At 43.3% G+C, this 20,254-nt stretch overlaps 1 protein-coding gene across 2 annotated transcripts in view; it reads right to left on the bottom strand.

Annotated features, from left to right (window-relative positions):
* Window positions 1-20,254, bottom strand: part of LOC126275269 (discoidin domain-containing receptor 2-like) — a 741,207-nt gene that overhangs the window by 129,974 nt on the left and 590,979 nt on the right. For both annotated transcript variants that reach the window (XM_049977182.1, XM_049977183.1), the window contains exon 6: window positions 4,152-4,299. In XM_049977182.1, coding sequence (XP_049833139.1) covers window positions 4,152-4,299 — 148 coding nt within the window. The remainder of the gene's footprint in view (window positions 1-4,151; window positions 4,300-20,254) is intronic.

Here is a 20,254-nt window from a genome sequence, read left to right as displayed (position 1 = left end):
AACTGGCTTCATTTGAATCTTCTGGGCTGGCAGGTCGTGGTCGATGCATAAAACTCTCACCTGATGTTTCGTCTCCAACTGAGGGAGACAGGACAGAACGCAGGGCCATAAGGTGTACAGAAAGGCCACACATACTGATCATTACCTGCATAAAGATTCTAACCACCACCACAGACAAAAAAGAGGTGTAATTAGAACCTAGGTAGACAGGGCGTACAAAATTTGTAAACCTGTTTATGTAAAGGATGTGATTGAACATCTATGGTCAGCTTTCATGAAGAATGGCTATTCCAGTAAGGCAGAAAAACAGGAGCAACGACGAATAACAGCCCCCCAACGGCAAAGCTTTTCTTCCGTTTATTAGTAAGGTCGCAGATAGCATTGGGAACGTGTTATGCAAGTATGGTGTGGAAACTATTTTCAGACCCACCAGGAATATAAAAGAATATTTAAGATCCGCAAAATATACAAGACATCCTTTGGCTACACGGAAGGTATAAAAAATTCCTTGTACTGTGGACAGGTTTATGTCGCTACCACCAAGAGGAGTGTTTACACCCGTCTTGTTGAACATAAGAGGAATTATCGCCTGGGTCACACGGATAAATCGGCCTTAGCAGAATATGTTTACTTGGAAGGTAGCCATGAAATAAAATTCAGCGACACGAGCATAATATCTAAAACCTCGCATTATTGTGCACGCATGTATAGACAGGCCATTGAGATTGATGAACACCGTAATACTTTTTACAGGAAGGAGGAAGGTGTTAAACTGGATAGGTTTTGGATGTCAGCGTTACATCGGAAGCGTGACGATCGATTACTTTCATTCGAGAATGTTGGAATTACCAGTCTCTTGGCCGATGCCACGTGATGGACAATGGCGCCCTCTGCACTGCCCATACTGTAAAATCAGCTCTTCCTCTAGGTCTCCTTGTAGTTCGTCGCTTTACGTCGGAGGATGTCTCCCGCAGTTGGAGACGAAAGGTCAGGAGAGGGTTTTATACATCGGCTAGGAAGGTTTAAGTGAAGTTCATTGTTTCATTCTGCCTATCGATTCGGGAGCCTCAGCATAGCCTTATCTGTTCGTATTTGGTACTTTCTGCGCCTTATAAACTGACATAGACTTCGTCAGTCACGCTGAAGAAAGGAAGAGGGCCGATCAAGGTAGACAACAGGGCTATCATAAACAAAGTACGATTTCAGATTGAGGAAGCATGGACAAAAAAAACTGGTGATGTCCATTTCAAGGGATAACACCGGAATTTCCCTTAACAGATTTAGGGAACCCAGGAAAAAATGTGGAGGGCCAGACTGGTAAACGAACAGCATTCCTCGCAAAACGAGAGTTCATTGTGTCACCAATGTGTCATATTATCTGGTTATGGAGGTTTGAGTGCACAAGGCAGAGTACGTCTGAGTTTCCAGAGCAGGTAAGTATGTGTTTGAATCGCAGACATTGTTTCCCGGGTGCAACAGACGTTCTGCTGACATCTATGTCAAAATAAGGAATCGCTCTATTACTTCGTTGTTCTTAGGAAACTGCTAGCAGGACCTTGTCTGCATGTCTTCAGATAGGGATTCAGTTCCGGTAGACCAGTAAATAACGTAGCGGTGCGCCATTTTATGGGATTTACTCAAATCCTCGCCTAAATATGTCCTCTGTTTTAATGCAGTGGGTGTCACTGCATCTGTTTCTACACATCATGTACTGCACATGGCGAAGTACGTAGACGAGAAACAGCACTGCACACCGTGGTATCCTGGTGGAACATCTGCATGCTATGTATTATTCACATTTTAAAATTATGTTATGTCCAACAAATAATTGAGGACGTAGGAGGTAAGTGCTACCACGAGTTAAAGACGATGGCACAAGACATATATTAGTGGTGAGCCACATCGGACGTTTCAGATGACTGAAGTCTCGAAACTCTAATCTGTAGACCACCAATAGCCTTTCATTTTCCCTTCTCCCTCTATCCTACACAAATACCAACAAAACCGCAACCAATTATCTCAGAATGTTGAGATTTTTGTATGAAATATGGCAGTGCCTCTAGAGAAAATCTAACGAATTGGTCACTGGCTGAAATTTTAAGTGCTTGGTGTTCATACTCGACTATTAGCCACATTTTTTCCACATTAGGCATGGCAGTGAAAAGTAGACTCTAATGAAAATAATAAAGAAACAGGGTTGCCTTACAGGTAAGTAGAACACTGAGAAGTTATGAGGCCATTTTGAAATTATGAGACAATGAGCACAAGATATAACGGCGCAACTCAGAAGATTTTGGAATACACTGTAGAATGGAAGTGTTAGTAGCTTCCTGGTTCATTCACACTGTTTGCCGGAGCAGGACTCGACCCTGGGACCATTGCCATTCAGGGTAAGTGATCTGTTGACTGAGTTATCCAAGTATGAATCATGAAAGGCCCTCACAGCTTCCTTCCTTTGTTCCAGGAGTACTAATCCTGTAAGATGTGCAGGAGAATGTGAAGGAAAAAGAAGAAGTATTTGGGAAGGTAAACCTGTGATGGCGGAACGTGGTTTATGCTTCGACAGCTCTGGTAGAGGAGAAAGTCTAAGGTTCCAGGGTCCGTTACCAGTCAGGTAGGAAGTTTGATCTGCCAAAAAGTTTCAAATAACAAATTTGAACGTGCGCTTCATTACAGAGCGAAACCTCATTCGTGGAAGAACTGGTAATTTAGATAGAACTCAGTACGTTAGTTGGTGAATGGACTCAACAAACTCTACCAGCAATACTTTTCTTTCTTATTACTATGAAAGTACTACGGAAAAAAGCATTTACGCTACGGATCGGTGGCGTAAGCCAAAACTCACATTGCTGTATTGTTAAGGTGCGGACAACCAATTACGCTTTCTCTTAGCTACAACGCGGAACCATTATGCACCATTCGTTTACAGGATACTCAATTGCTAATTCAAACAGAAAAAGAATTTCCTGGTTTATTTCTGTACAACAGAGAAATTAGGAAAATAAGGAGAGGCTTTTTTTTTCTTTTTCACATCTCATCAGTTTTCTAAATTATGCATCACACTCCTAATGTCTTCCTGCGCCAAGCAGCCCCAGCATCAAACATCCTTAACTTTTTGCTGAACGTATTCCAGTCTTTATCTCCTTCTGACGTTTTTTTTCCCTTTACAGCTCCCTCAAGTAACGAAGAAGTTATTGTGTGAAGTCTTGTTACATGTCTTGTCATCTTCTCCTTTTGAATTTTCAATATCTCCTCTTAGTTTCTTCAGAGAACCTCCTTACTTTCTATGCACGGTGATTCAGCTGCCCCCTACACATGGGTTTTATGCAAACCGCAACGCCTTCAAAAACAACACACAAGATTATTGTATTCCCTAACCGGCTACGCCCCGTTCATTTTTTTGTCTAGGACTAATAGTCTGCACGTAGCGAGCCAAAGAATATGAAAATCGTGAATGCACTTTTCTGTTTTTTACACTTCGTTCTTGGTCTTCCGTTCTTACTTTTACCTCTTGGTTCTTGTACATATTGTACATCATTGGACTTCCCCTGTGTTTCCCTTGGAATTTGGAAAATCTTACGCCCATCACGCTGTCACCTAAATTCTCCTGGGTACGTGACAGCATTGTCAGTGCGTAAGATTCTCCAAAGTTTCGTTCACTACTGCAAATGAATATCCTGAGGGTGTTTTAGCAAAAACAAATAATGCAATAACATTCTTCAGGGTAAGTTATCGCATTGTCAATGTGCACAATTCTCCGACGATTTAACCAATACTGCAAATTGCCTTCCTCAGGATCTTTCAGAAAAAACACCCTGAGGGAGGCCATTGGCCGTAGAATCCGAAACACCGCAGAATTTTACACATTGACAACACGGTTACATACATGGACGAATTTCATTGACTGTGACAACGGCCGCGGAATCCTGCGCTTAAACATTACTTTGTTGAAGACACTTTTCCAGATCGATATATCCTATTTACGTTCCTTGATTTTTCTTAAGTTCTGTATCAACTATCATGCGCTACGTCATGGCTGCCCCTTTTTCTTGCCTTTAGTTTTTATAAAGCCCCGCTGATCATCTAGCAGACCATAAATTTTCTTTGCCTCTCTTCAAGGCTATGTACAGCGCTGCCGGGTAATCACTTGCCTTTGTTCCTGCAGCCGATGAGCTCGAGCCTCATGCAGACCGTCCTCATGTGCTCGCTGAAGGGCACCACGCGCACCCTGGTGGCCACCACGGGCGGCTGCAGCCGCTGCTCCACCACCGTGTTCGTGTCCGTGTTGCCGGACAGCATCTGCAATTCAACAGAAAATGCTTTTAACTAAAAAAAATTCATTGTATACGTTTAATTACCGCAGTAAGAGCATCTGTCATACAGATAATTAGAAATACATACATCAAAAAATGTTTTGCACCACCTCGGTTCCGAGAGTTCCGGAACCTATACAGAAAATTGGAGTAGAGATCAATATAAACATAATTACCGCCCTTTTTATTGCTCATGAAAATCACACATTGCATCTTCAACCACCACACAGTGAGACCTTCAGAGGTGGTGGTCCAGATTACTGTATAACCCGATACTTCTAATACCCAGTAGAACGTCCTCTTGCATTGATGGATACCTGTATTCGTGGTGGCATTCTATCCACAAGTTCATCAAGGCGTTGTTGATCCTGATTGTCCCACTCCTCAACGGCGATTCGGTGTATACCCCTGAGAGTGGTTGGCGAATCACGTCGTTCATAAACAGCCCTTTTCAATCTATCTTAGGCATGTTCGATAGGGTTCATGTCTGGAGAACATGCTGGCCACTCTAGTCGAGGGATGTCGTTATCCTGAAGGAAGTTATTCACAATATGTGAATGATGGGGACGCGAATTGTCGTCCATGAAGACGAATGCCTCGCCAATATTCTCCCGATATGGTTGCACAATCGGTCGGAGGATGATATTCACATATCGTACAGCCGTTGCGGCGCCTTTCATGACCATCAGCGGCGTACGTCGGACCCACATAATGCGACCCCAAAACAGCTGGGAACCTCCACCTTTCTGTACTCGCTGGACAGTGTGTCTACGGCGTTTAGCCTGACCGGGTTGCATTCAAAGACCTCTGCGACGACTGTCTGGTTGAAGGCCTGTGCGACACTCTTCGGTGAAGATAACGTGATGCCAATCCTGAGCCGTTCATTCGGCATGTTGTTGGGCCCATGTGTACCGCGCTGCATGGATCAAAAAATGGTTCAAATGGCTCTGAGCACCATGGGACTCAACGTCTGAGGTCATCAGTCGCCTAGAACTACTTAAACCTAACTAACCTAAGGACAGCACATACATCCATGCCCGAGGCAGGATTCGAACCTGCGACCGCAGCAGTCACGCAGTCACGCGTTTCCGGACTGAAGTGCCTAGAACCGCACGGTCACCGTGGCTGGCTCGCTGCATGGTGTTGTGGTTTCTAAGATGGACCTCACCATCAGCGTCGGGAGCGAAGTTGTGCATATGCAGCCTATTGCGCACAGTTTTAGTCGTAACTCGACGTCCTGTGGCTGCACGGAAAGCTTTATTCAACATGGCGGCGTTGCTGTCAGTGTTCCTCCGAGCCATAATCTGTAGATAGCGGTCATCCATTGCAGTAGTAGCCCTTGAGCAGCCTGAGCGAGGCATGTCATCGATAGTTCCTGTCTCTCCGTATCTCCTGCATGTCCGAACAACATAGCTTTGGTTCACTCCGAGACCCCAGGACCCTTGGCTTGTTGAGAGCCCTTCCTGGCACAAATTAATGATACGGACTCGATCGAACGCGGTATCGACCATCTAGGCATGGTTGAACTACTTACGAGCCGTGTACCTCCTTCGTGGTGGAATGACTGAAACTGCCAGCCGACAGTTTCCCGTGGAGTCATTTGTGGGTCGCACGTCTCAGTTTGGTTAGCGTTCCACAGTCCACATCAGCTGTAATTGTTGACCCACGATCAATGGGATCAATCTAAATGATGCCCTTTTCATCCTAGCCATCGTTTTTCGATCGAGAACAGAGGCTGCCTAAGATTTTTTTTTGCTAGAATGGCGCAACTGCATTGGCTGTTGCTTCGATTCCGCGTTGGTATACAATATCCACATCTCTTCATCATTAACAACGCGGGAAAAGAAATCATCTCCGTCTTGTCCATAGCGCTCCATAAACTGTCGTGATCTACGCCTTCTTTGCTCTTTATGTTGATCAGTGAGCATTTTTAGAACATATCTCGCACACAGTATGTGATATGGAAGGCGTTAAGTGACAATCCCGTGACCTGAGGTTCTAGCAACAGTTTGGAATTTATTAGACAGTAGGCAATTGCCAACTACTTCGAGGTTTTTGGTTCACTTGATGATCGATGTTCATCGTGAACACGTGAGCAGCCATTTTGAAATTCTCGATACTTGTTTGCCACTTATTTCTTCAGGTCCACACACTAGGCATAACTCACTATGGATTTCAGAAGCTGAGGATCCTTTTACCAGTAGATATCTAATCACACCGCGCACTTTACAACTGGCGTGATCTACGATTGCCTCGTACCTTGTGACCTGCTCTCACCGAATGGCAAATGACCACTGAATGACATTAGCACTGAGTAGTTTCTTGAAGAATCGATAGATCGTTCTCCATGCGCTAAACTTTATTCGGGCCTAACATCGCTTAAATACTGTTCCCGGACCTTAGTTTTGCAATGCGCCTCATGCGTATAGTCCTTTATTCAAACGAAGAACTGATTTACTATCTGGTACTATAAATATGTTACACATGGTATTTGAAAAGAGTATTGAGTTAATCCTATTAGTGTACGACTGGACACGCACAGAGCAAGGAAAGAGTACATAACGCACATAAACGCTTTCGTAAGTAAGGATGAGAAGATCAGTTCCAGGTGTACGGAGGAAAGCTTTTGCTTCAGGTGATCTGGATGCACGCAAATCTGGAACCATATTTTTCGTACACAACATGACAAAAAGTCGAAGATCTATGCATTTTACTGTCCGCTATCGAACTGAAGTGTACATATGACGAGGAAATATCGTTAGCTGATTGAGGTAATTTATTTCCTGGAGAAAGCTACAGTGCCTCAGGTACGTCTTCGCATGAAGATACTGAAACCGCAGCCCTATATCAGAGGGTCTTGAAGAACTAACGTTGTACTTTATCACAACCACGGGTGGAAACACAAGCGGCCAAAGACACTGCTAGCTAGGGCATAGCCACCTGTGGTAAACCAACATACGCAAATAGCGACAAACGTCGGTAAGCCCCTGCACATCAGCAACACTGACTGGCAACTACCAGCTGCTACTAGAGCCGATCAACAGGCCACATCAGGGACACCGACCGAGCTCGCCCACAGGCGCAGAAACAATCTGCCAACATTTCCTCACACTGTGCTTCCGGTATAAGACCTATCGGACACAAGATCGATAACAAGCCTAACTGCTGCAGGTTGCTGACGCTGAACGAGGACTCCGTACCAGCACCCAGCGCCAGCCGCCGAGCAGCACAACGCACAACGCCAAGGTATCGACAAGCATGATACCCACTACTAACAAAGCCTATCCTTGCACAACCTATCGCAGGCAGCAAGAAAACCGCTACTGCTCTTACCACCCGACCTAACTATCGCAGAGGTTTTTTTCCCTTGGCTCTTGCCATGGCACTTTTTTTTCCTCTGCCCTTAAAACCGCTACCCTTCGTAAGATTTCGACCATCTATCTCCAGATGAGCGCGTATTAATGGTTAATCCTAACCAGACGTACGCAAACATCGTAGTACCCACATCCTGCGACACCTCACTTTAGTGAATACTAACCCTTATGCAGAGATCGCAGTAGACCTTTCGTAAACGGCAAACGATTAATTATGAATCAGGGTAAACACATATATCCTGTAAAATGACACTTCTACTGCATGAAATGGAAGTTTGTCTTAGGTTGCGACAACTTTTTACACCGTTAGACGGGTGTCGTAGGTCAGTGGTTTCAGTAGTATACTAGTAAGGCAGTAGGGACCAATTCTCAAGACTTGAAAGTAAGCTAACTTATCTCGGCTCTCATACACTAGCAGGTCGGAGCTTATAAATCACTTTCGTTGAACTGCAAGAGCCGACTGACTTCACGTCTACCTCTGTAACAATGGATTTGTCAGCGCCTGTGTCAGTTCAAAGGAAGATGTTTTGCCATTTCGAGGCTCACGCTCCAGTGTGGTGATGGTGAAGTGTCGCGTTTCAGAGTTACGGCAACGCTGTCTGCGTCATTTCGTACTGTGCAGATTTTGGTGATATCGGTATTTTGTTTACAGCACTTGGGGACAGAGGAGAATTAAATTCCTATTTCAGGTTTCTCTGTTATCTACTATCACGTAAGTACGTGTAGTAACGATTGTTATCACATTTATGGAAAGTGATGATAAGAATCTATTGCCTTTGTGGGACTTTTGCTGCCCATCAGCCAGGTTACTTATTTCACATGCACTGGCTCGTTCTTTGTGTTAACTCTTTACACTGATGACTGACTTTTAAGGTAATTTCAGGGAAGACTATACATATATGAAGCACTGGAGTTTTATTTGCTTGTTTGTGTAATTACATGTGGTGATACGGATGGTGCATCACTCTCTTGCGTAGCGTAACTACCTGCGTAATCATTTACCTGAGATATTACATATACTTGAGCTGTTGCGAAAAGCAGACTGTTTCTACAATTTGTAACAATGAGCACGACATAAACATTAATGAGCGTTGTAAAGAATCCGTCGTCTCCTCAGTTTATCTGTAACGACGCCTAGAGAAGTGCAGTTTCAACGGAGAAAGGATGCTCCTGCTGAATGAGCAGCAAGCTTTCGTCGTATTCAAGTCAGTCTTCTAATAATTTTACTAATCAATTGCGACCGTCCATCACCCTCTTATATAGCTAGCATCTGCATCTGGGGAGAGTGATGTACATTTTTATTATCTGTTTATCTATTAAATGTTTCTATGGTAACTATGAAGTATATTAAAAACATGCGCTGTTAGTGTAAATCCGCGAAATATAAAATCAGGAGAAGTATCTCATCAGTATTTATGACCTGAGTTGTAATTTGTTTTGTGGTGAAGTCTTATGGGACCAAACGGTTAAGGTCATTAGTCTCTAAGCTCACGCGCTACTTAATCTAACTTAAACTAACTTACACTAAGGACAACACACACACCCATGACCAAGGGAGGACTCGAACCTCCGACGGGAGGAGCCGCACTATGACCTGAGTGTAATAATAGTCATCCCACATGTATTTCAATTACATTGTTTCTGTGGTAAACCAAGTCTCTGAATATAGACTCATTAACTACAGGTACGTTCACGAGCTCACTTGGACTATGACAATTCCCTTTGAACCTATATGACTGTGTTCCGACCGGGACGGAGCGGGCTCACAGCATGACCACTGCCTTATTAGAAAGTATTGTACGCTACTGCTTTCCTTTCAGTATACGGTTCCAGCGTGACAAGACTACAAATAAGTCAAATTTTTTTTTCTTATTGCACACAGATTTTATAACACTTCATTTGTTGTTAGTTACGGGACAATTAGGTTAATAACAGAGGAGAGTTTCACACAATCAGAACCATTTCACACAACTGGAAACATTATATGGTATTGGTTTTTTGTTGAAGAATGGTGAAATAAATGAATTGCAGTTCGTATTGTTATCCCTTGTGTTTCTGATGGGCATTGATTGTTAGCCATACATTTAATGACGGATGATCAACTGTTTGTTCAATAACTAGTATCGTGCCTTCCACAGCACTTAGCCGCTGGTGCATAGTATTATAAGTTCTGTCTTGTTGGCGGAAACCACTTGCGTTCAATATTCGACAATATACAGTCATGTTTTAACAGATACATATCACGGTAAATTGCTCACATACCTACCAAATGTTGCGGTTTGGAGTCAAAACAACGACCCAATAATTTGGGTAGCATTAATTGTGCACCACATTCTTGCTTTCATTCGACGCTGGGGCCTTCATGTAACAGGCACTAAGAAACACTGCCTCATTGATAGTTCAATTAGTTCTAGTAACGCGATAAATGCAGCCACGCTTCAATATGAAAATGAGCCATTAAGGATCAACCTACCTATCAAGCACAGCCTGAAATAGAAAGTTGCAATAGTCATTTTTTTCTTACATAGATTGAAGCGGTGAGTGAAAATTTGTACCAAGGCCGATAATCTAACCTGAGTCTCCTGTGAAATCGTATCATTTTCTTTCCAGTTTCCATCTCACCATCTGAATTGCGCCGTCTATGCACTGCTGTTACTTTTTAATGTTTAGGTTCGAGCAAATACATCACCAACCTGTGATGATAAATGGTACTAAGATATCCCGGAAATCTTCCCAAAGACCCGCCTAGTTCACCTAGAGCCATGAATCACCACCTATCAGTCCGAAGACAAGGCCGCAGCGTTTGCGACGACCGGAAATTACCTTTCTCGTGATAGTCGCCTCGCAACGCGAATCATAGTTTCTGCGTCATAGATGAAACGGATAGTATTCTCTCCACTTAAAATTCCTTGATCCGTCTGTATATTTTATAGTCGCTTTTGAGTTTAATGAAACCCGTCGAGTATTGAAGGATTTTACAGATCCTAAGAAAAAACATAAAGCACGGTTACAATCTGTGAATTTGCGAGACACAATGATACGGATACAAGAATACCATTAATTAGGATATAGGGCATCAATACGGTAAATTCTGTGAAAGGACGGCGTAGTACCACAAATCGAGTGAACCTGCCTTAAGCAAATTCCGACACCGATTGTCACTAATGGAAAAGAACTCTCCGCAGGCGAGGAACGAACTGTGATTGACATTTGTGAGCGGTACTAACTCGCGCAGCAACCTGTATTCAATAATTTAACTTCGCTAAAATACCTGTGAGTTCACCGAGCTGGGAGGTGCAGTGATAAGCACACTGGACTCGTATACGGAAGGACGAAGGTTCAAAGCCGGGTTCGGCCATCCTGATTTAGGTTTTCCATGATTTCCTTCATTCGCTTGAGTCAAATACCGGGATGGTCCCTTTGAAAGGCTACGGTCGTTTTCCTTCCCCATCTTACCCTAATCCGAAATTTGCTCCATCTCCAATGACCATGTTATCGGCGGGATGTTAAACACTAATCTCCTCCTCCTCCTCCTCCTATGATTTCACTATTTCCGGATATAACAAGTACCAGCCCATTAATCCGCCTTTTGAGGCAAGTTATCATTACTAACGGGAAGAAAGAACCAGATCCACTACGAACACGATGCACATATTGCTGCATGGTGCCATCCCTTCACAACTCCACCAAATTAGTACACAAAATCAACATATGAAGGAGTTGACGTACACGTAACAAGATTCACCCACAGTTGAGAACACTGTGACCGCTGTACGTACCCTTTCCACAACGCTGGCAAGGTTGTAAGGCGAAGCACGTATCAAATACAGGCGGCATCACTACTGATCCGTGAACAGGACCATGTGCTTATGTGGCCTTTATGACATATCACTGACCACGTTTATTACATTTTTTTGCTATGTTTTAATGATCAGTATAGAAGATTTTGCTACGAATGCTAGTAAGTAGCTAGGATCAAAATGCACACACATCGATGACGCGCCAGATGGTCGCACAGCGTGAGAACGGCCGGGTCAGCAAGACCCATATCGTACCGGAGCTGAGAGAGTGAGGGGAGGTTTACCTACCACGCTGCACTAAAAGACGTGAATCTGTTATTTACTGTTTGAATACATATATAAAAAAAGTTTTGCATCACCTCCGTTCTGAGAGTTTCGGAACCTGTACAGGAATTTTGAAGACATCATTTCCGCACTTTTTGTTGCTCATGAAACCACATATTGCATCTTTTACTACCATTCAACGAGATTTGCACAGGTGGTGGTACAGATTGCTGTACACACTCTTACCTCTAATACACAGTAGCACGTCTTCTTACATCAATACATGCCCGTATTCGTCGTGACATACTGTCCAACAGTTGGCGGTTCATGTCGTCCTTAAACAGCCCTTTTAAATCTATCCTAGGCAGGTTCGAAAGAGTTCATGTCTGGAGAACATGTTGGCCGCTCTAGTCGAGCGATGTCGTAATCCTGAAGGAAGTCTTTCACAAGATGTGCACCATGAGGGCGCGATATGTTGTCCACGAAGACCAATGCCTCGCTAATATGCTACCGATATGGTTGCACTATCGATCGAAGGGTGGCACTCACGTATCGTACAGCCGTTACGGCTCCTTCCATTACCACAAGCAGCGTACGTCGGCGCCACATAATGCTGCCCCAAAACAGCAGGAAACCTCCACCTTGCAGGACAATGTGTCTATGGCGTTCAGCCTGAACGTGTTGCCTCCAAACACGTCTCCGACGATTGTCTGGTTGATGGCATATGCGACACTCATCGATAAAGATAATGTGATGCCAATCCTGAGCGGTCCATTCGGCATGTCACTGGGCCCATGTGTACAGCGCTGCATGGTGTCGTGGTTCCAAAGATGGACCTCACCATGGGTGTCGGGAGCGAAGTTGTGCATATGCAGCCTATTGGGCACAGTTTGAGTCGTAACACGGCGTCCTGTGGCTGCACGAAAAGCATTGTTCAACATGGCGGCGTTGCCGTCAGGATTCCTCCGAGCCATAATCTGTAGGTAGCGGTCATCCACTGCAGTAGTAGCCCTTGGGCGGCCTGATCGAGGCATGTCATCGACAGCTCCTGTCTCTCCGGGTCTCCATGTCCGAACATCAACGCTTTGGTTCACTCCGAGGCGCCTGGACACTTCCCTTGTTTGGAGACTTTCTGGCAGAAAGTGCCAATGAGGATAGGACCGAACCGCTGTATTGACGGTCTGGGTATGGTTGAACTACAGACAACACGAGCAACGTACCTCCTTCCTTGTGGAATGACTGGAACTGATCGGCTGTCGGACCCCCTCCGTCTAATAGGCGCATGCATGGCTGTTCACATCCTTTTGGAGGGTTTAGTGACATCTTTGAACAGCCAAAGGGACTGTGTCTGTGATAGAATATCCACAGTCAACATCTATGTTTCGGAGTTCTCGGAACCAAGCTGATACAATACTTCTTTTGATGTGTGTATTAATCCACAGCTCCAAACGTGCTGATCACTTGCACTGAGAACTTGTTAATAATAATTTCAAAATCTCTCAATTCATGTGAAAATGCTGATTACAAAGTGTAGTTACTCTCAGTGCTTATTGATGGAAAGGATGGACCAATCACAAGTGCGCCCTGTAAGAGCAAGCGTCAAACTGGTAAGGTAGCTCATCAGAAAGTCTACGATTGGTTTTCGAGGTGGTGACACGTGAACTTGTATGCTGAGAGTAATTCTGTGTAAAGCCATTTTGTACAATCTCATGTTGATTCTCGTATGCAGTATTGAAGTATTGTAGCTCTGGAATTAAGGATTGGGAATTTTGTTATGAATATTTACGACAGACTGTCTCTCAGAACCTTTTTCTTAATTTTTTTGCTTCTATTTACAGAAATAAATAAACATTACCTCAGTAATTTGTGAATTCAGTTTTAAGGGAACTAAATTCTTTTCAATTCTCCATTTCTTTATACACTGTTTACTGCATGTACAGAAGACCATAAGGCCAACGGAGAAGAAACCAATTGAGACGACAGTTGTATCCTAACAAGACGAGAGGTAAGAAATTAATCTCGAGTTATATTCCCTACTATGCGTATCGAGAGAACACATTGTTCACTGAAATCCATAATTGTTCATCCTGGCACATCTTTTCCGGGGGAAGTGTTAGATCTAGGTACCCACTGTGTAGTATTTGAGGGTAAGAATTTGCACTTTTTAGTAATTAAACCAGACGTATCCTCATGAATAGTTTGCACTTGGAATCCCTCATTGCATAAAACAACCTGGAGATGTTCAGAAATCGATATATCAGGATCGTTTGAGGGACAATAAACTTGAGGAGTAGGAATCATTAGTGAACTTTTAAAGACAGATTAATTGAAGACCGAGGAATTTCGAACAGTGCATATTTGAACTGAACTCTGAATTTAGTTTATGCTGTGGATTATGAAATTGTTAACAGTGGAGGTAGATTCCCATGTGATTGTTGAAAAGGTTTGATACTTTTTGTTACTAACGACGGATGTTTAGAGGAGAACATTGCTTTTGAACTGTGGATCTAAAACGGATTTTATGTACTAGGAATGGATGGCTATCGCTGCCATCTGATTTTGATGTCTATACTGAGAGTGGAGCTGGACAAGCGAAGATGACGTCATCGTCGGACGGCGTACGAGGCTTCGAATGTAGCGGCGTAGGCTGTGACGCCGGCCGCGGTGGTCTCGCGGTTCTAGGCGAGCAGTCCGGAACCGTGCGACTGCTACGGTCGCAGGTTCGAATCCTGTCTCGGGCATGGATGTGTGTGATGTCCTTAGGTTAGTTAGGTTTACGTAGTTCTAAGTTCTAGGGGACTGATGACCACAGCAGTTGAGTCCCATAGTGCTCAGAACCATTTGAAACATTTGCGGATGTGACGCAGTAACCGCGACTGGAGGCGGTGCGGTCGGCAAAATATGGTCCTCGGGAACGTCTGCTAGTTGGCGGCTTCGGAGGCGCGTGACGGCCCACAAGCGGCACTTCACACGCAGGTACACGAAATGTATTCTCAGTTGTGAACATAGGCATATGGACAACCATCAGCTATATTATGGAATGACGACAATGAAGGGTTGTGCCGGACCGGGACTCGAACCAGGATCTTCCGCTTTTCATGAGCGGTCGCCTTAGCTTCAGGCTATCCGTGCACGACTCACAGCCAGACCCATACTTCCATATGTCGTCAACCGTGTGTCTACAACTTGTAGTCGTGCATCCATTACATAAATATTCCCGTACAGGGGAAATATTAAACTTGAAAGTCGCTTGCTCTGTGTCGGCGGATAAATACGTGATTGCAGCACCTGTGTTGCTCCGAATTACGATGCGATGTTACTTTTTGACATGCATCCCGGCCCGGCACAAATTTTCATTGTCGTCTTTCCATTACACAGCTGATGGTTGTCCATTATCGCAAATACCAATGCATTTCATTTATTTCATAACGGCTGTTGTCGCCGCAGTGCCTGTTCTTTCGGACATGCATGTAAGTCCGAAGAAACATTGCATCGTAATTAGGAGTAACACAGGCACTGCAGTATTGCATTCACCTGCGGAGGTTGTAAGTAGACTGTTTAGGCATGGGGGCTATGTAAGTATGCTGTTTAGGTTTTTATGTTGGTAACGCCACGTAGCGCTCCACATGAAAATCACTGACTGTGCTGTGTGAAGTCTGTGGCCGGTTTGCATTGTTTGAATTTGCTATTGTAGTGTTGGGCAGTTGGCTGGTAACAGCGCGTAGCGTTGCGGAGATGGAGGTGAGCCGCCAGTAGTGGTGGATGTGTGGAGAGAGATGTCGGAGTTTTGAGAGCGGACGATCTGGACGTGTGTCCATCAGAAAGTGTAAATTTGTACTACTGGATATCATGAACTGATATATATGCCTTTTGAACACTATTAAGGTAAATACATTGTTTGTTCTCTATCAAAATCTTTCAATTGCTAACTATGCCTATCAGTAGTCAGTGCCTTCAGTAGTTAGAATCTTTTATTCAGCTGGCAATATTGGCGCACGCTGTGTTGCAGTAGCTTGAGTAACGAAGATTTTTGTGAGGTAAGTGATTCATGAAAGGTATAGGTTATTGTTAGTCAGCGCCATTGTTTTGTAGGGATTATTAAAAGTCAGATTGCGTTGCGCTAAATATTTATATGTCTGAGGACGTTCAGTTTTGCTCAGCTGTTTGAAAATCAAATGACGTAAGAGGTTTATCGGCACATTCATTAATTTTTCTAAGGGAAGGTTTCAAGGTCAGAGCAGTACGTGCGACTGGCGGTGGGACCTGGTCGAGTTCGCAGCTCGATGCGAGCGGCTGGTTTCGTGACAGCGTGTAGGCGGCGCCTGACTTCGTTGTAATTAGCGTAAGTTGTACTTACAGAGTAATTAAAGAGGGGGACATTTGTTGTAATTCCATGGAATAAAGTTCAGCAGTTTTAGGATTTGTAAGTTTTGTGTTTGTGAATTACTGGTAACGCAATATAGATCCTAGTGTTAACAGTATGGTTGAAGGGATTGCTACTCAAGCAAAGGTTGTCAACATTATCAGTATTAATGAATTAATTAATAGTGACAATAATAATTTATTCCCTTCGAGTGAGTCTCATAATGTAGTATATGACGAAACTGCTGAGAGACATGGGCAACAAGACGTTAGCGACAGTGTAAATCACATTGATAATGTATTCGAAGACGACAATATTGAAGTAAATGGGGAAAAAGAAGTTGATATTAATGAAAATCTTATTGAGTCGACAGCAGTGTCAGATAGTGGTGATGAAATTAGTATCGGGACCACGACAGAATATGATTTTAGATTATTGTTAAGTGAAATGAGACAGATGTCAAAGAATTTTCACAAGATTAAAAATCATTAGTCAAAAGAATTTCGTAAGGATGTGAAAGTAACCAGTAAACAAACCAGTGATGAGGTAAAGCAAACTAGGAACGTTGTCTCAAATAAAACTGATGAGCGATTGAATCAGGTGACCAAATCATGTAATGAATTAAGAAAGAATTTTAAAACTGAAATGCTCGAAATGTACTCTAAAAACTGGTGAATTAAATACTGAGCAGGAAACGTTAGGAAAGGTTATTTGTCATGATTTGAAGTTCAAGTATATGGCAATAAAATGGAAAAGAGTGAAGATAAGAGTTATGATTTCTCACACAGAGTTGTCGTAAATGAAAATATGAGAACAGAATATTTAACGGAGAATCAAGAGCTAAGTATGTGGAAATGAAATGAGCGTATGGCATCGTCGGCCGGGGTGCCTCTCTGTGGGGAAATTCATGCAAGGCTTATTTCAGTCGGCGATAAATTGGGCGACTTGCGCGCGTGCGATGAGGATGAAATGATGATACGGACAACCTAACACTCAGTCCTCGAGCGGAGAAAATCTCCAACCCGGTCGGCAATTGAACCCGGCCCGCTTGCTTGGGAGGCGAGCACGTTACCACTCAGCTAAGTAGGCGCACAAATATGAGGAAAATAGATCGACTTGTGAGAAAGATAATGCTGTTTTTGACATCTTAAACCAGAACAATGACTTTAAAATGTGCAATATAAAGTGTAACTTTATTTGGTCGAAGAATGATATTTTAAAACTATTGCCAAGGCATCAGAAAATATTTTCTCAAATTTGTGTTATTTGGAAATGACGTGTTAACTGGTCTGAGGCGCCAAACCATGGCACAAGGCAATGTCGTAGTTGCGTTAAAAGCTGTGGATGATAACAGTATTAGTTTTTTAAGTTGTTAGAAGAATACCTATTAATTTATGGTTTTCTTGTGAGGTCATTTCAGTGTTTTACTCATATAGTGTGGCACTGGCCAGGGATTGTGTATGTAACGCGCGTTTAAATTAAGAGTGCTTTTTTTTTAAGTACAACGTATGAACTTTTAATCAGATGAGCATGCAATAGCGGTGCTGGAGTCAGGGCTAATGCGTCAAAGGCGACAAATCAGCATCACCAGCTGCTGAAACGAGATCGTTGACACAGCTCTTGACACAGCAGTAGGTGAATGGCGGACTAGTTGGTCACTTAACGTTTACAAACTTGGGACCACATTGCTTATGAGACGATGAAGAATATTTTATAATGAATAATTACGTAATTTTGGTTTTCCAGGAAGATGAAATGGGCATCATGGTGTCGTAAATGTTAACAAGATATATAAATTTACAGATGAAACGTATTATCAAAAGAATGTAAATGTTGAAACAAATTTTTAATCATCACAAATTTGAAGGAGCCATATTTTATGCGAATAATTATACAGACATTATTGTATTCAGACCACCTTAAAGGTAAAATGAACTTAGAGATACGAAAGAGACAAAACAGTACGGACATTTGATGTAAGAAGCTCCCAGTGGCATCGGAATCCTTCTTTATTTTGTAAATCTTAAAAAGAGCGCATGTTGGAGGATACTTGGCGTTTATGCTATATCACCGGCAACTTTTATTACGCTTTTACTGCTATGTTTGAAAAATTGCTCTGAGCACTACGCGACTTAACTTCTGAGGTCATTAGTCGCCTAGAACTTAGAACTAATTAAACCTAACTAACCTAAGGACATCACACACATCCATGCCCGAGGCAGGATTCGAACCTACGACCGTAGCGCCTAGAACCGCACGGCCACTCCGGCCGGCTGCTATGTTTTAATGCACAGTATAGGATGATTTTTTTAAAGGAGGCTAGCGAGTAGGTAGGGTCACAAGGCGGATTAATTCGATGTCGCGACAACCTGGGTGCCAAAAGCGATAATTTTATTATATATATTTAATATTTAAATATAAAAAAATCTGTAAACGTGTTGATGAGATTAATTGCACTAAGAACTTGTTAATAATAAATATATCACTCAATTCACAAGGAAATGCTAATTACAAATTTTAGTTACCGTCAGAGTTTATCACGGAAAGGGTGGACCAATCACCAGTGCGCCCTAAGGTATAGGCACCAAACTGTTGGGCAGTCTACGATTGGTTTTCGACGTGGCAACACGCGAGCTAGTGTTTGAAGTAGTTGTGCAATTTATTTTAACATCGTATGAAGTATTGCGGCGTTCGGGAAATAATGATTAATGTTCGTGAATCTTATTATGAATATTAATGGTAGACTGGCTGTCAGAATATTTTCCTTGATCTTTTGACTGCTATAAATAGAAGTTAAGTCCAGTGGCATCCCAATACTACGTGATTCCATTTTTAATAGCATTGAATTCTGTCTTATTTTCCACTTCGTTAGGCACTGTTTAATGCATCCACGTCAGAGCCTGCAGCCGACAGAGACGCAATTAACTGGGACGACGAGAGTTAAGCAAGATTCCTAGAGTTGTGCTGGGGATAGTGAGCATAAATCCACCGTGTTTATTAATCTTGGCACATCTGTCTCGTAGGAAGTGTTATTTATTTATTTATTTTTTGCATATTTTCGGAATCATACCTGTTGTACTATCACGAATACTTTACACGAACTGTTCCTATCTAAGCACACAGTTTTGAGACTGTTTGAGGGAAATACACTACCAGCCATTCAAACTGTTACACCACGAAGGTGACCCGCTACAGACGCGAAATTCAACCGACAGCAATAACATGCTGCGACATGCAAATTATTAGCTTTTCAGAGCGTTCACTCAAGGTTGGCGCAGGTGGCGACACCTACAACGTGCTGACATGAGGAAAGTTTCCAACCGATTTCGTATACACAAACAGTAGTTGACCGACGTTGCCTGGTGAAACGTTGTTGTTATGCCTCGTGAAAGGAGGACAAATACGTACCATCACGTTTACGACTTTGATAAAGGTCGGATTGTAGCCTATCGGGATTGTGGTTTATCGTATCGCGACATTGCTGCTCGCGTTGGTCGAGATCCAATGACTGTTAGCAGAATATGGAATCAGTGGTTTCATGAGGATAATACGAAACGCCGTGCTGGATCCAAACGGACTCGTATTACTATCAGTCGAGATGACAGGCATCTCATCCGCATGACTGTAACGGATCGTGCAGCCTCGTCTCGACCCCTGAGTCAACAGATGGGGACGTTTGCAAGACAATAACCATCTGCACGAACAGTTTGACGACGTTTCCAGTAGCATGGACTATCAGCTCTGAGACCATGACTGCGGTTATTCCTGACGCTGCATCACTGACAGGAGCGACTGCGATGGTGTACTCAACGACGAACCTGGGTGCACGAATGGCAAAAAGTCATTTTTCGGATGAATCCGGGTTCTGTTTACAGCATCATGATGGTCGCATCCACGTTTGGCGACATCGCGTATTTTCGTCATCGCCATACAGGCGTATCACCCGGCGTGCCATTGGTTACACGTCTTGGTCACCTTTTGTAAGTACTGACGGCACTTTGAACAGTGGACGCTACATTTCAGATGTGTTACGAGCCGTGGTTCTGTCCTTCATTCGATCCCCGCGAAACCCTACATTTCAGCAGGATAATGCAGAACTGCATGTTGCAGGTCCTGTACGGGCCTTTCTGGATACAGCAA

The sequence above is a fragment of the Schistocerca gregaria genome, chromosome 1, assembly GCF_023897955.1.
Source record: "Schistocerca gregaria isolate iqSchGreg1 chromosome 1, iqSchGreg1.2, whole genome shotgun sequence".
Classification (NCBI taxonomy): domain Eukaryota; kingdom Metazoa; phylum Arthropoda; class Insecta; order Orthoptera; family Acrididae; genus Schistocerca; species Schistocerca gregaria.
Note: the sequence above shows the minus strand (reverse complement) of the source record. Positions and strands in the feature narration are given on the sequence as shown.